Source organism: Contarinia nasturtii, unplaced genomic scaffold, assembly GCF_009176525.2.
Source record: "Contarinia nasturtii isolate CC-2019 unplaced genomic scaffold, AAFC_CNas_1.1 Cnas_scaffold_630, whole genome shotgun sequence".
In the NCBI taxonomy this organism is placed as follows: domain Eukaryota; kingdom Metazoa; phylum Arthropoda; class Insecta; order Diptera; family Cecidomyiidae; genus Contarinia; species Contarinia nasturtii.
This window is the reverse complement of record NW_022197981.1, coordinates 3,462,142-3,475,427: the sequence shown is the minus strand read 5'-3', so window position 1 is coordinate 3,475,427 and position 13,286 is coordinate 3,462,142. Positions and strand designations below refer to the sequence as shown.

Genomic DNA, 13,286 nt, shown 5'->3' with positions numbered 1-13,286 from the left:
TTAACTTCAGTTCGTTACCAATGTCAATGATCTTTTGGTGTTTGTTTTAATTAGAAAAAAAAAAACACAAATGATTGCAAATAAGATACGTCTGTTTTACTTATTTAATGTTAATGCAAATCTTTTGATTGATTATTGCTATCGCTGGAAAACAGTCCAACCGCAAGCAATAGGTTCCTCCTTGTAAAATGTAAGCCGATGAATGGCGATGATTTGGTTGGAAAGCTTCGAAGTAAGTATTGTTCGCCATCTCGAACATCCGGATTATGTGAAACGTTCACATTTTCGCCGGTGATGTCTTCGCATAATTTTGTAAAGTCCCATAAACGTAATGTACAATCAAGTGATCCGGTGGCAAGTATCGTACCATCACGGCTAAAACAAAGTGTATGTACGGTGCTTGTATGTCCGGTAAATGCGGCAATCAAATGGCCATAGGCCAGATCCCAAATTAAACATCGACAATCGGCCGAACCGGTGGCCAAAAATCGACCGCATGTACTAAATGCCATCGAATAAATTGGTGCTTTGTGTCCGGTCATTAAACGAACAAAATTTCCAGATACACAATCCCATAATCGTACCGATCGATCCGACGAACCGGTTGCAATATAGTTCGAATTGGGATGGAAAAGGACACAATCAACATCGGACAAATGACCTAAAAATATTCGCAGCGGGTGATGTGAATCGGTTGCCCATAAACGTGCTGTTTTATCATGTGAAGCGGTTGCAAAGTAATGACCATGCGGTGAAAATCGAATATCCCACACAGGATTCAAATGACCTCTATACACAACTAAACATGTCCACGTTTGAAGTGACCATAAACGAATCGTTGTATCTTCTGAACACGATAGGAGCATTGTGCGATCATTTGAAAATGCTGCACGATACACGGGTCCATTGTGACCGAGTAACGTTCTACTTGATTCGGCTGTTCGATCATCCATCATTCGAACTAGCACATCATCTGAAAGCAAACAAAAGAAGAAAAAATTATTAGGTTTTTTTTTTATTTAATCTACATTTGTACGTACCAGCATCTTTGTCAACTTCTTTTAATTGATCGGCCGGTTTCATTTCGCGTAATTTACTCGGCGTTAGTGACCAAACGCGTAGCATTGAATCGGAAAAACCAATTGCAACCAAACTGGTATCATCGCATATTTCGGCACATGTTACGCTATTCGATGAATTTAAAATTGTGTAAAAGCATACCGACGGCAAACTATCCGGTCCGAGTGGAACACGTTTCATTGCTTCGCGCATTGCACGCACTTTCTCTTGTTTATCAATGTCACGCAACTCGGGCAATGGCATTCGATCGATTGGCGGTGCATTCGGATCCGATTTGGATTTTTTCGAAAATAATGGATCTTTTTTTGATTTCTTTTTCTTTGGTTTGTCTGGTGCATCTGGATCTAAATCGTCGTCTTCCTCTTGTGGTTGTGCCAATGTTTGCATATCAGGCTCTTTCAATAAACCATAATACACTTTCACCTTATTATCTTGTCGTTTTGCTTCGCCGGTCATTGCACCGGCCGTCGCCTCACATTGCACCTTATTTCGTGCAACGCCCTCATACAAATCAAAGTATAAATGCTCATTCACAATATTCATAATGACCGATTGTTTTTTCTCTTGTAAATGTCGTTTTAACAGTGATAATGTATCACGTGAAATACGAATAATGAACTCATTGGATTTAAATGTTTCGGCCAAATCGTTGCCACTCATTTGATCACGTTTGGTGACTGTTGCCAATCGTGTAATATCCTCATGATAATAATGCTCTTGTTCGGCGCCAAATTTTTCAATTAATTTCTTCGCCTGCTCTTCATGATCATTGTACACTAGCTCCAGATACATATGCACGAATACCGGATACAATATCATTGCTAATTCATGCTGAAATAAAAATACGAATTCGTTATTATCCGGGTCGAATTCATTTGAATAAACAAAAAACAAAATGACAGATCATTTACTTTGTAGATATCCAGTGATTCGTCAACGAAACGCCTCAGTTCCATGTAGGCATATTCATATAAATCTGGATCGCCTTCACTTTTGTATGCAGCTAGAACGCTACTCACATCGGAATCGACCGGCACATTGTCCGGAATATCGGTTAGGTTTGCATCCTTTCGCAATTGCTCTTCGGCATTCTGTAAACAAAGAACACATACACATACATTTTTGTTACCACACTTGTAACTGCTCCGGCATTCTCTCCATCCGCACACAAACCTTAAAATTGTATTTTTTCAATAATTGTAGCACCGCCAAAATTTCAGTTCGATTTTGTGCCATATTATTGCCGATTGGTTTATATATCTATTCAATTTTCGATTCGTCAAAAAAAAAATGGTTATCCGTTTACAATTACTAGAAAATTAACTTTGGATTTTTATCAAATACTAACAAATTACATAAGGTATTGAGAATTTTTTTTTTCAATTCAATTTTTTACACTGATTAACAAAAACAAACATTAATTGGATGGATTTTCGCGTGAGGTTTATTTATTTATATTCTTTTGAATGATTTTGTGAAGACATTCGGTTTTGTGTTTATTGCTCCGAAAATATCGAAGCCAAATGTCATCCTAATGATGGGCAACAGTGCTGCCGCGATGACATAGACGTAACTTCTTCTTCTTTGTCATCTTCTTCTACACTCGTCGTCATTTTTAATACATTCATAGCGTTTCGTTGAGTTTGATGCATCGGTTATGCAGCATCGTGTGCGATAAGCATGATTTATACGAGAAGCCGGGTATCTATTGTGCGCTTATTCCTTTGGTGGAAATAAAAAAGGCGAATATGTTTTTTTAAATCATAATTTTTATTTGAATTACTTTACAAATGCCATGGATAAATTATATGATTGAAAATATTTGTTGAAAATAAAATATGATATCGAAAAAATGATTGAAAAAGGCACTTTTTTTATAGAAACATTATTTTCTTTTTGCATGGAAATAATGTCCAATGACAATAGATTTTGAAGAATAATTAATTGAATTTCTACACAAATGTACACACAGAAAATGCCAGTAAATTTCTTAACGCTCGAATGTTAAATTCGTCCTTCTTCGGTTTGAATTTGAATAATTTTTCTTCATTTAAAAAATATTCAGAAAATCCAATATGATTCGCAAAATAATATGAAGCATTTTTTTTTGTTGGTACTTTCTTGGAAAAGAAAAAGAAAAAAAAGTGTCCCCTTCAAACTGATCGTAAGTTTGAGTGAATTCTCTCCACGTCACGCACACATACGAATGCGATGTTGATTGTTTTGAATTGAAATATAGCGCACACAAGCAAAGAGAAATGTCAGTTTGGCAGACAGAACATGCACCCGCACATTGTTTGTGTTATACACCTATATATACGGTGTCGAGATAGAGGGAGAAAGAATGTCAATGTGTGATAGAGATGAGAAGCATATAGAACTGTCAAAGTCAGGGATAACAGACAAAAACAGCTCTGGCTCATTGAGATATCAATTGGTGTCTGTGTGCAAAGCAGAGACAGGAAGCATAATTCACATGCAAACGATAGACAAAGAGGTGTTGTGTTTGGCGTTTGCGCACCAAAAACCCTAGACAATATACACATAGTGTAAATTAGAAATAACATTGAAAGGAAAACCAAGACATTTCTCTCCAATGTTTTGTGTGTTCACGTACCAATTGCCTTTTAGACATCACCAGACCATTACTGCCATCGGAGGAGTTTATCACAAAACTATTGCCATCGAATGTTTCGATTTAATCCAAACACACAAAAAATACACCAAAAATGACAAACAAACACACCGTACCCAATTCCAGTGCAAGTGAATAAACGATAAACAATCATAACTAAACAATAACAAATTCATCAATAATAAAATAAAATTAAGTTATTTACTTCACAAATGAAGTGTGTGCGTTTTAAATAGAATGTGTACGTGTGTTGTTTACTGTGTTGTGATTAAATTGAAAACAGTTTTTGCAATTTTATAAAAATAAAATGAAAATTGTGCGGCCAAATTCCGAACAGATTGATTGTGAAAAGTGATAATGGAATTTAAAATGTGTACTATATTTGTGTTATAATCATTTCGGTCAAAAGAATCAATTTTGTGTGGCCGTTCGGCATTTGCCGATGTACAATAATTATTTAATTGCATATTAGATTTTCGGTCGGTTCGGCAACGATAGAAAAATAAATAAAACAATTACCAAAAAAAACGAAACGGTCGAACGAATCTTTGAAAATTGAGCCAAGGGCAAATGAAGTAAAAAATGCACGCACTTGACAGGAGAACTCACGACGTTGAATTCATACCATTACATTTGTAATTAGAGTGGTAAATAGTTGGCATTTCAATTGTGAACATTCTACACTCCTGTCAAATTCAAGCTATAGCACAACAAACAAACAACTAAACTAATATCCGGTGTTATGTGATTTATTCGGGTTTTTTTTTATTTGTTTCATCGAGAAAAGGTCAATACTCTAAAGAGAAAATTGAAAAACAATCAAATAACACAATTCAAACAAAAACGATTGATAATCAAGATTTCGCGCGCGTTCAACATTTCCAATTTGACTGTCGAATCGGCTTCGTAGCAAACAAATGCCAAATGTTAACCGAATTGAAAGTGTGAGAAAAAGATTTACGAGGTGTCACCGTTGATAATATTCAAATTGTTAGTGATAATGTGACACTGTGAATGCACACGCAATCGAAGTGTCGAAGTTCAGTTTGGTTCTTTTTCTTCTTCATTCTACTCGTTCATTTTGCATTTTATAAAAAGAACACATACCCGCACACATCCGAAACAGATGTGCTGTATTTTTGAGTTTTACTTCTGGCATTAAATCTCTATCTAACTTTCCGATATATTGCCACATTCGTCACTATACAAATATTCTTGCTATCATAACTGTTTAATTATTACCTCCCGGAGTGTGCGTGGGAAAATTGAAATGAAAAAAGAACGTAAACACAATTCAAAAACATTTACTTAACAACTGCATTCCAACATCACGAATCGACACTGTATTTTGCTGAAATAGCAAAGTTCTCTTTGATAATTGATACAAAACAAACTAATACAAACTCCATGCAAACAAAAATTGCAACAACAGAAAGTACTTAAGCAATTAATGATTGTACAGATGATCGATACAAATTATATCGAAAACAAGGAATAGAACGTTATTTGTGCCATTCGGTTTGGCCCATCTGTTTCATACCATTTAAATGAGAGCAAAACTAAAATGCGGTAAGCAATCGAGGGGGGGACGTGTAAATTAGTGAGAAAGTTGGAAGAAGTAGAACAAAAACCGCACAGATTACAGTTGAATGTATTCAATTTTGATTTGATTCAATGTTCATTTGTTCAATGGCATTGTTATTGTTGTTGGTTTCATTTGAAGTTTCTAATGAAAACAGAGAACACAGTGACACGGTATATATTCTGTTGAATATGTATGCATACCAAGAGTGAAACTTTTTCTCAAGTGTCCAGCCGGATAAATTAGAGTGAATACAACCAACACAAAACAAAACCATTGAAAATGCAATGCATATTCCGGCGTCTTTTGTTCAAACCACATAACAAAAAGAATTATTTATTCATTATGTATGTTCGCATAAATAAAAAGAACCCCAAAAAAAATTCTACCTGCATAGTATGTTAGACAAAAAAAACATCTCATACGATGAAAATGTTGTTGTATGTTAGAAGTCGAACAGATGAATTTTCAATTTCTTCATTTTTCTCACAAATTTACATTTTCCGAATAGCATACCGATTCGTGTTTAATAACCGAGAAATGTCGTAAAACCAAGATCTATAGCTAATGAACAAGATCGAGTTGTTTAAACACTCGACATACGAATGTTTGCAAAAGAAATGCCAACAATTATAAATCAACGTGGTTTTTTGTGTGTGTGAAGAACACGTTCACAGGTGTAATAATTCAAAACTATCACAAATTACTTAAAATCGTCTTAAATTTCTAATGAACATTTAGACCTGAAAGCAAAGTTCAGTATCAATCATACACGAATAAATGCCACAGTGAATAACAAATTGAAGCGAATAAGTTATTATAACAAAAGAAGAGATTAAAAGCGGCCAGCAGCAGTCGTATCTGAATGCGAGAGAGCAAGTGAATGTTCGTATAATATCTGGAAAAACTGTTAAAATCACCACACAAATCCATTAATCAAAAATGTGCACGAGGAGAATGTGTTAACATGCAAGCGAAAAAGCGTTATATTTTAGTATTTATATCGTGTGCATTTCTTGCATACTGTTATTTTGGTGGCTATCGTCTTAAAAGGTCACGCATTACATTTTCACCAAATGGCAGCGGCAGTGGCGGCATCAAAAGTAATATTAACATACGTCGCTATGAAAATATCGTCGTGCCGCCGAATCTTCCATCATTTCTATCCACAATTGAATGCAATGGCATGAATGATGATGATTTCAACACCAATTCCAACAAATATGAAAAAAGCAAAGGAACAGCAAATACACACCACAGTCATATGAACAGTAATGACGATGCATTTCGTCAAGGATCTCAATTATCATCCGCAACTGTGCAAACAAATGCCAAATTAAAAGGTATGCCAAAATCGATAATACAATTTGTGCCATGCTACATATTGGTTCGCATGCAATCGAAACTTAAAAAAAAAATAAGTACAGATAGGTCGGTATGTGTAGTCAATTTGGAGCCAATCCAATTGCCCACACTAGACCGATGTCTAATAGATTCAAATATAGTTAGATAGAAAAATAGATATAGAATCGATGCCATATACAATTGTGTCCCATATTTATTTGTGTGCAAATTAATTGTTTTGCAGTTGAAAAGGAAGAGGTGGATGTGGCCTTGCAACCAATATCAAATAACCAAAATGTACCACCGCCAGCACAACCATTACCACCGAAAACAAATGATGAGCCAAAAGTACAAGTGCCAGTCGTTGAATTGCCAGCCATTGCAAATGCGGCTGATGCCGGAAACAATGTTGATGGTTTGGCCAAAACATTTGATGAACAACAACACCAACAACATCGTCGACGCACCAAACCATGCCGCATGGAAACATGCTTCGATTACACAAAATGCAGCGATGTAAATCAACAACTTTTAGTTTATGTTTATCCACCGGATACGATCAATCCACTAGGCAATACACCACCGATTAGTTTAAATTATCGGAAAATTTTGTCAGCGATTACCGAAAGTCGATATTATACGGCCGATCCGGAGCGTGCATGTTTATTTGTGCTTGGAATCGATACGCTTGATCGTGATTCGCTTAGTGAGGATTATGTACGAAATGTGCCATCACGTTTACAACGTTTACCCTATTGGAATAACGGTCGAAATCATGTCATTTTCAATTTGTATTCGGGTACATGGCCTGATTATGCGGAAAATAGCCTCGGTTTTGATACGGGCGAAGCCATATTGGCCAAAGCCAGCATGAGCGTACGACAAATTCGACCTGGTTTCGATATCAGTATTCCATTATTTCATAAGCAGCATCCGTTGCGTGCCGGCAACACGGGCTTCGCTGTCAGCAACAATTTTCCAACAAACAAAAAGTACCTGTTGGCATTTAAAGGAAAACGGTAAGTAGCCGATGTATAATAGTCACATTATTTGATAGAAGTTCGTGTCGGTCTCTCTATATTTCTGTCTTTTCATCTTTTTTTATTTGCTTCGCTGGCCACCTTCTCTTCTGTCTTGTATGCGTGTGGTCTGTCTTTTTATTTTGTGGCACGCACACACTCAAACACTGTCCTTTTGAATTATACACTAAGCTACTCCGAACAATCATCTGGAGAGAGAGCGAGATTTTATACTTGAATCAAATTTAATTCTTCGTCTTTCAATTAAAAATTGATAAAAAAAATTACTAATTATACGTTTGATTCAATTTTAAAGAAGCTCTTCAAAGTTCAACTTCAAACGCCCACAATTCCGTCTCAAGGACTTTTTTCGGTATATAAACATTAACAAAAAGAATAAATCAATAGATATTTTTGCGTTCTTTAAAAAGAACACAAACATGTTTCGTAGACGAAAAAAAAAAATGCTCAGCCATCGACTATTGAGTTCCATTTATCCACATTAAAATTTAATAGCTCATATTCATAACTGAATCAATATGAATAATTTTGGAAATGCTAAAATGAATTGCGACTCCTTTTATTGATACTTCGATTTGATTTCCAGTTTTTGTTTAGTATTGAATCGATTGCAAAAACATCATCATTATTATACACCGAATAACACACATACGTATCATATTTCGAATCGATAATCGACAATACAATTCTCACATTTTATCCCCAGTCTCCACATTCACTTCCATCGGATGAATAAAATGAACAGAATAAATATGACTTGGTTTCTACCTCTTCAAATAATTGCCATTTCCAATTTATTAAACGGCAAAAAAAGTCGAGCGAAATTTATTCAAATTGAAAATCACATAACACAATAATTTTAATGTGTGTGTGTTAATATTTTAAGCACGATGAAGTGCATAATTTCTCATTGCTCATGTATAATTATTGATAGAGAGTCATACCCATCACATGTACTCATTGATAGGCCCATTTGTCATATGGAATAGCTATGTATTAGCGATTAGCATATTTATTCGATTTTTTTTGTTTTCTAAATCTTTGAGATGTGCTATTTATTATTCATTCAATGTATACATTTTTCACTCTTGCTTATTTTCAATTCAAAATTATACCATATGAACCGTGTCAACGGAAAATAGCTCTTATTTTGTTGCAAATAGTCCGTTGTTGTTGTTTTTTTTATTCATAGAGATTTTTTGTAAAAATTACAATAACAAATCTATATGAAAAACACATTTGCGACAAAATTGAAGCTATTTTGCCATCGAAACGATTTGCTACTTCGTTCATTTTGGTTTCATCTTCTGCGTTGCGTCGTTTCTGCTCATTAAAAATTCTCTTTTTATTCTTAGATGCGTCGTTTAGGGGCTCAATGTTGGACTAACAAAGAACCAATTTTTTTTTGCATTGCAAAAGAAACTGCGACGCTCCACAAATTTTTGTTTCAATAGATTTCATTGTTTCGTCTTTAAATGACGCTATTGCAGTATGCATTGAGCATACGTTGTGCCGATAATGAGCCCACATATGTGTGTGTACGCTGTACAGTCTTTTGGTTTTGCAAATATACGTAATGTGGTTTCGCTTCGATATGCAAGTCTCTGTCGTTCACATCAGTGTGTGTATTTTCTGTTTGTGTTAACGTTTATAATAAAAGTTAATATGAATGCGTCCCGTTAGTTGCTCAATAATCGTATAATATACCAAACAAAAGTATATATGCATTAAAGTGCATTTTGGTTTGTTAGTGAATGTATTTGTGCACAATGTTTTGCACATTGGAAATTATGGGGCATGTATATTTGTATGTAAAACATATGCATAGATTGTATGCGTGTGGGCACGACACACACCGAGTGAGAGAGAGGTATAGAGAGAGAGCGATGTGATCTCGTGCTCGCTTACAAAATTCATTCAGATTGTATTCCAATATGAAATGTACAAGCTATTCATTATCATTTGTGACATATGCTCGAAAATGATAGCACATTCAGAGCTGATATTATCGGCATGTACGCTTTTTTTTATTTTGTTTGCAATTCATTTGCAATGAATGATTTTATATTGTATGCTGCCAGCAAACCGAATTAACCAAGTCACTTCATTTATTCAAAATGAATCACAAAAACCGATTTCTTTAACACATCCACATGCACACACACATTGTTTTTATATTGCTAGCTTCCGTTTTCAATAAAAAACTCATGGAATTCTTTCAAATACTTCTCTTTCGCTCCTTTTTTTGTTGCGTTCCACTTTTTTTGTTGTTCTTCTTTTCATTTCTTTTCAACCCAAAATCCAAGTCAACGGTTGCTTGCCAGCAATTATAAAATTGGAGCAAATTTTTAATAGACGCTCGACTATGTCGAAAAAGTTTGTATGGTCTATGTGTAATGCGCAGGTTGTTTTGCAAAAGTTTCGTCTTCAATTTGGATTAACAATGAGTTGGATCAAAATAAAAATGAAAAATATTACGTCGAAATCAAACATAAAATGTTCCATCGGGTTTTTTCTTCCTTTTCGTTCGATTATTATTGCATGTCTGTCGAGAGTTTGTTAACAATTTTATTTCGATTGCATCGAGACCAAACTATCGTACTCTATCGACGGAAAACTGAATAAAATGGACATAAAGCGAAAAACAGTGGGATAAAACTGAAGAGCTCACACGCGCCATTCGACAAAGTGAGAAAGAAATGCACAAAAAAAGGAAAAGATTGGAAGTTAAGAGAATTTTTTTTTCTTCGGATCAATCATCATAAAAACTCATTAGTAAACTTTTTCCAAACACTCAAAACATGCCAATCGTCAACATGATGCTGTCATCAACGGTGCACATCGAAAGACCGAAAAAATCAGATCTTTTCATTTTCCAAAACTAAATAAACAAATAACAAGAAACAAATTTCGCGTTGTGTTAAAATGTTTTCGATATTTTCCCAAACCGAAACAAACGAGCACAGGTCATGGCACTGCCATTTTTCGAATCGCCATTGGAAGATTTTGCTGCCATATTTTGGTGCCATAGGAATTTTTTTTTTGGGGGTGTGGAAGACAGAGTAAAACATACGTAGAACTCAAGTCGATGTGAAAAAAGAGATGGAAAAAATTGTTTGTGTGTGAGAGGGAGAGCGAGAGGAAGAATGGTAGATATCGAAAGGGATATAAGCTTCACCCTATTTGTACATTATGTGTGAGCTTGTTGGTCTATGGATCCATTCCAATATCGAATAAGAAGCTTTTTGTTCCATTTGTGAATGGTTATGTTGACGATGAGAATCTGTGTGGATCGCTTAGCGACTGAAATGCAGCTGCCACAATAAAAATAAAATTGCTCTAGTACAAAGTGTGAAATGGTCAAAACATGAATTTTGGTTATTGTTGTTGTTTTTGTTTTTTTCGTCCGGAATATGTGAAAAGAAACTGAAAAGTTTTGGCTATGTTGCTACTTGATGCAACTGTTGTTAAAATTCTTCTTGCAAAATTTTTGGCACAAAAACGATTGGTGTTTGCAATCGAGAAAAATTGGAAAATTGAGAATGGCTTCAGGGGACATTCATATACCGAAACAACACAAATGCACATAAAATTGATGTTAACGTTTGGTATTCGATCGTCATCAAACGACCAATAAAATTTTTAATGCAATCAATAGTTTTTCAAAAGCGCATAACTTTCTTGCATTTCCAAGATTCGATCGTCTCACATTCTCTGCAGAGATAATAATTGTGGATGTAGAGTGTACATTTTGACTCATTAAGCCCATTCAAATGGAACAAATTGATGCAAAGAATGGAAAATTATGCAGCTTAAATAAGAATGGTTTTTGAAATCAATCAATGATAATGATTAGCAGAAAGGAATAAATGAAATATGCAACCTTAGATGTACTTCAATTAAATGCAAATAAAATTGTGACTTTATGCATATTTTATCATTCGTGCTGTCTTTCACTTTCTCAGCCTCTTCCTATTCAGTCAACGTTTTTTTTTTTCATTTCATTAACATTTTAAAACTTGAAACTAACTTTGTTGCTTTTGCTTTTGTTTGATTTTTTCTATTCTTGGATAAATCAAAATTAAAAGCACGGTCTTATTGACCGAACTTCATTTAAAATGTCTAAATTAGTTTGTTGTGCTCTCCATTTACTTAATTTGACGAGAATTTCTTTTAATTTATAATGAAACAACAGAGAACAAAGGAAACGCAAGTTTCAAGTTCATTTGTCTGCCAGAGGACGTTTTCATTGAATTGTTAACTGTTTCACTCGATACTGGCACTCTTGTGCAAATGTTTAATGTGCTCAAAGCAATATAATTGTACCACATTTCGTTTCGTTTCGTGTTTTTTTTTTCTTCAAAACAATTTAGCAACAACGACTAAGAAATTCGAAGTCAATACAAAGAAATAAATAACGAACTGAAATTCTCGTGCAATTCCGAGTATTTTTCCAACTTCAGACGTGAATATCGAATCAATTTATAAATATGTTATGACTTCGATTGTATTGTTTGAGGGAGAATGGAAAATGGAAAATGGAGGAAATTGTCCAGACACGCAATGCGTGCAAGCGCGTGTGTGTGTGTGTGTGTGTGTGTTTGTGTCGAATGTGAACCAACACAACAAATCAAATTAAATCAACGGAAGTACAAATATTTCGAATATCTCAAGCGATTTCAATATTTCTTTGTAAAAAAAATGGGATAGAAATGTTTGTTGTTAAATTTTATGTTGCCCATATTTATTGAAAAAAAGTGCCCATATTTTGACGAAACGGATGGGGAAGGAAGACAAAGTTGACAAAGTTCAATCTATTTATTTGAACAATAAACGCGAACAATGATCCTTTGATTTGAATATAACAATGCGTTCGATTGAAAAGGGTGAGAAAGAGAGAAACATATTTTGAAAAGGTTGCCAAGAAAAAAATCCTGTACGGATTCCGGCTTAAAATCGACCTCACCCATTTTTTTTGTCGTTGTGAATTTTTTCCTTCTTTATTTGCGAACAAAAAAAAATCGTATTGAATTTATTAAAAGGTGTAAATAGTGTACTATCTATTTTCGTTCATGTTTAACAACAACGCAAATAGTATTGTGATATTTTTGTGTTGAATTTATTTTTTGTGTGTCTGGCGTGGACCCGTCATTCGTTTTTCTGCGAAATATAATGCTATTTTCGTTGTTGCTGCTGTACACACACAATATTCACAATGAAAGAGATGTAGCTCCAAATCAGTTGCTCACAACAATTGAGCATCAATTTACGCAACATTAAAATTCCCATGCAGAAAATGGTAAATGATTCGATTTAAACGGTCGCTTTACTTGGCCAAGAGCTATAAACATTGTTTAAATTAGTTTTGTTTACATAAATTTTCCGCTGAAATTTCAGCTCGATCTCTTTTATCACCGGTTTTAACCGAGGGAAAAAAACGTTTATAGCGTGGCACACACACACACACACACACACACGCATAAAGCCAAAGTGAAAACGTAAACAATCAATTCAATGTGACATGACCATGCAATTCTTCTCCCTCTATACTTCTTTCCATTTTTTTTAAAATTCATTCTACACTGTACAGCGTACACATTTCTCT

The 13,286-nt window shown here is 34.7% G+C and overlaps 2 protein-coding genes across 7 annotated transcripts in view; one reads left to right on the top strand and one right to left on the bottom strand.

Annotated features, from left to right (window-relative positions):
• Nucleotides 1-74: 74 nt before the first annotated feature.
• Nucleotides 75-2,657, bottom strand: LOC116340021 (transcription initiation factor TFIID subunit 5). Its single transcript, XM_031766154.1, has 5 exons — nt 2,429-2,657; nt 2,254-2,340; nt 1,992-2,171; nt 1,041-1,911; nt 75-973 (listed from the first exon to the last, which is right to left on the bottom strand). Exons 2-5 carry the CDS (start codon nt 2,314-2,316, stop codon nt 111-113), a joined length of 1,977 nt encoding a protein of 658 aa, XP_031622014.1. The 5' UTR covers nt 2,317-2,340; nt 2,429-2,657; the 3' UTR covers nt 75-110.
• Nucleotides 2,658-3,558: 901 nt separating this feature from the next.
• LOC116340037 (exostosin-1) overlaps nt 3,559-13,286 on the top strand; it is a 110,499-nt gene continuing 100,771 nt past the window's right edge. The window contains exons 1-3 of one of the 6 annotated variants that reach the window (XM_031766191.1): nt 3,559-3,577; nt 6,039-6,640; nt 6,886-7,660. In XM_031766191.1, coding sequence (XP_031622051.1) covers nt 6,265-6,640; nt 6,886-7,660 — 1,151 coding nt within the window. In that variant the 5' untranslated portion in view covers nt 3,559-3,577; nt 6,039-6,264. The other 5 variants (XM_031766189.1, XM_031766186.1, XM_031766187.1 and 2 more) reach the window with 5 other exon arrangements.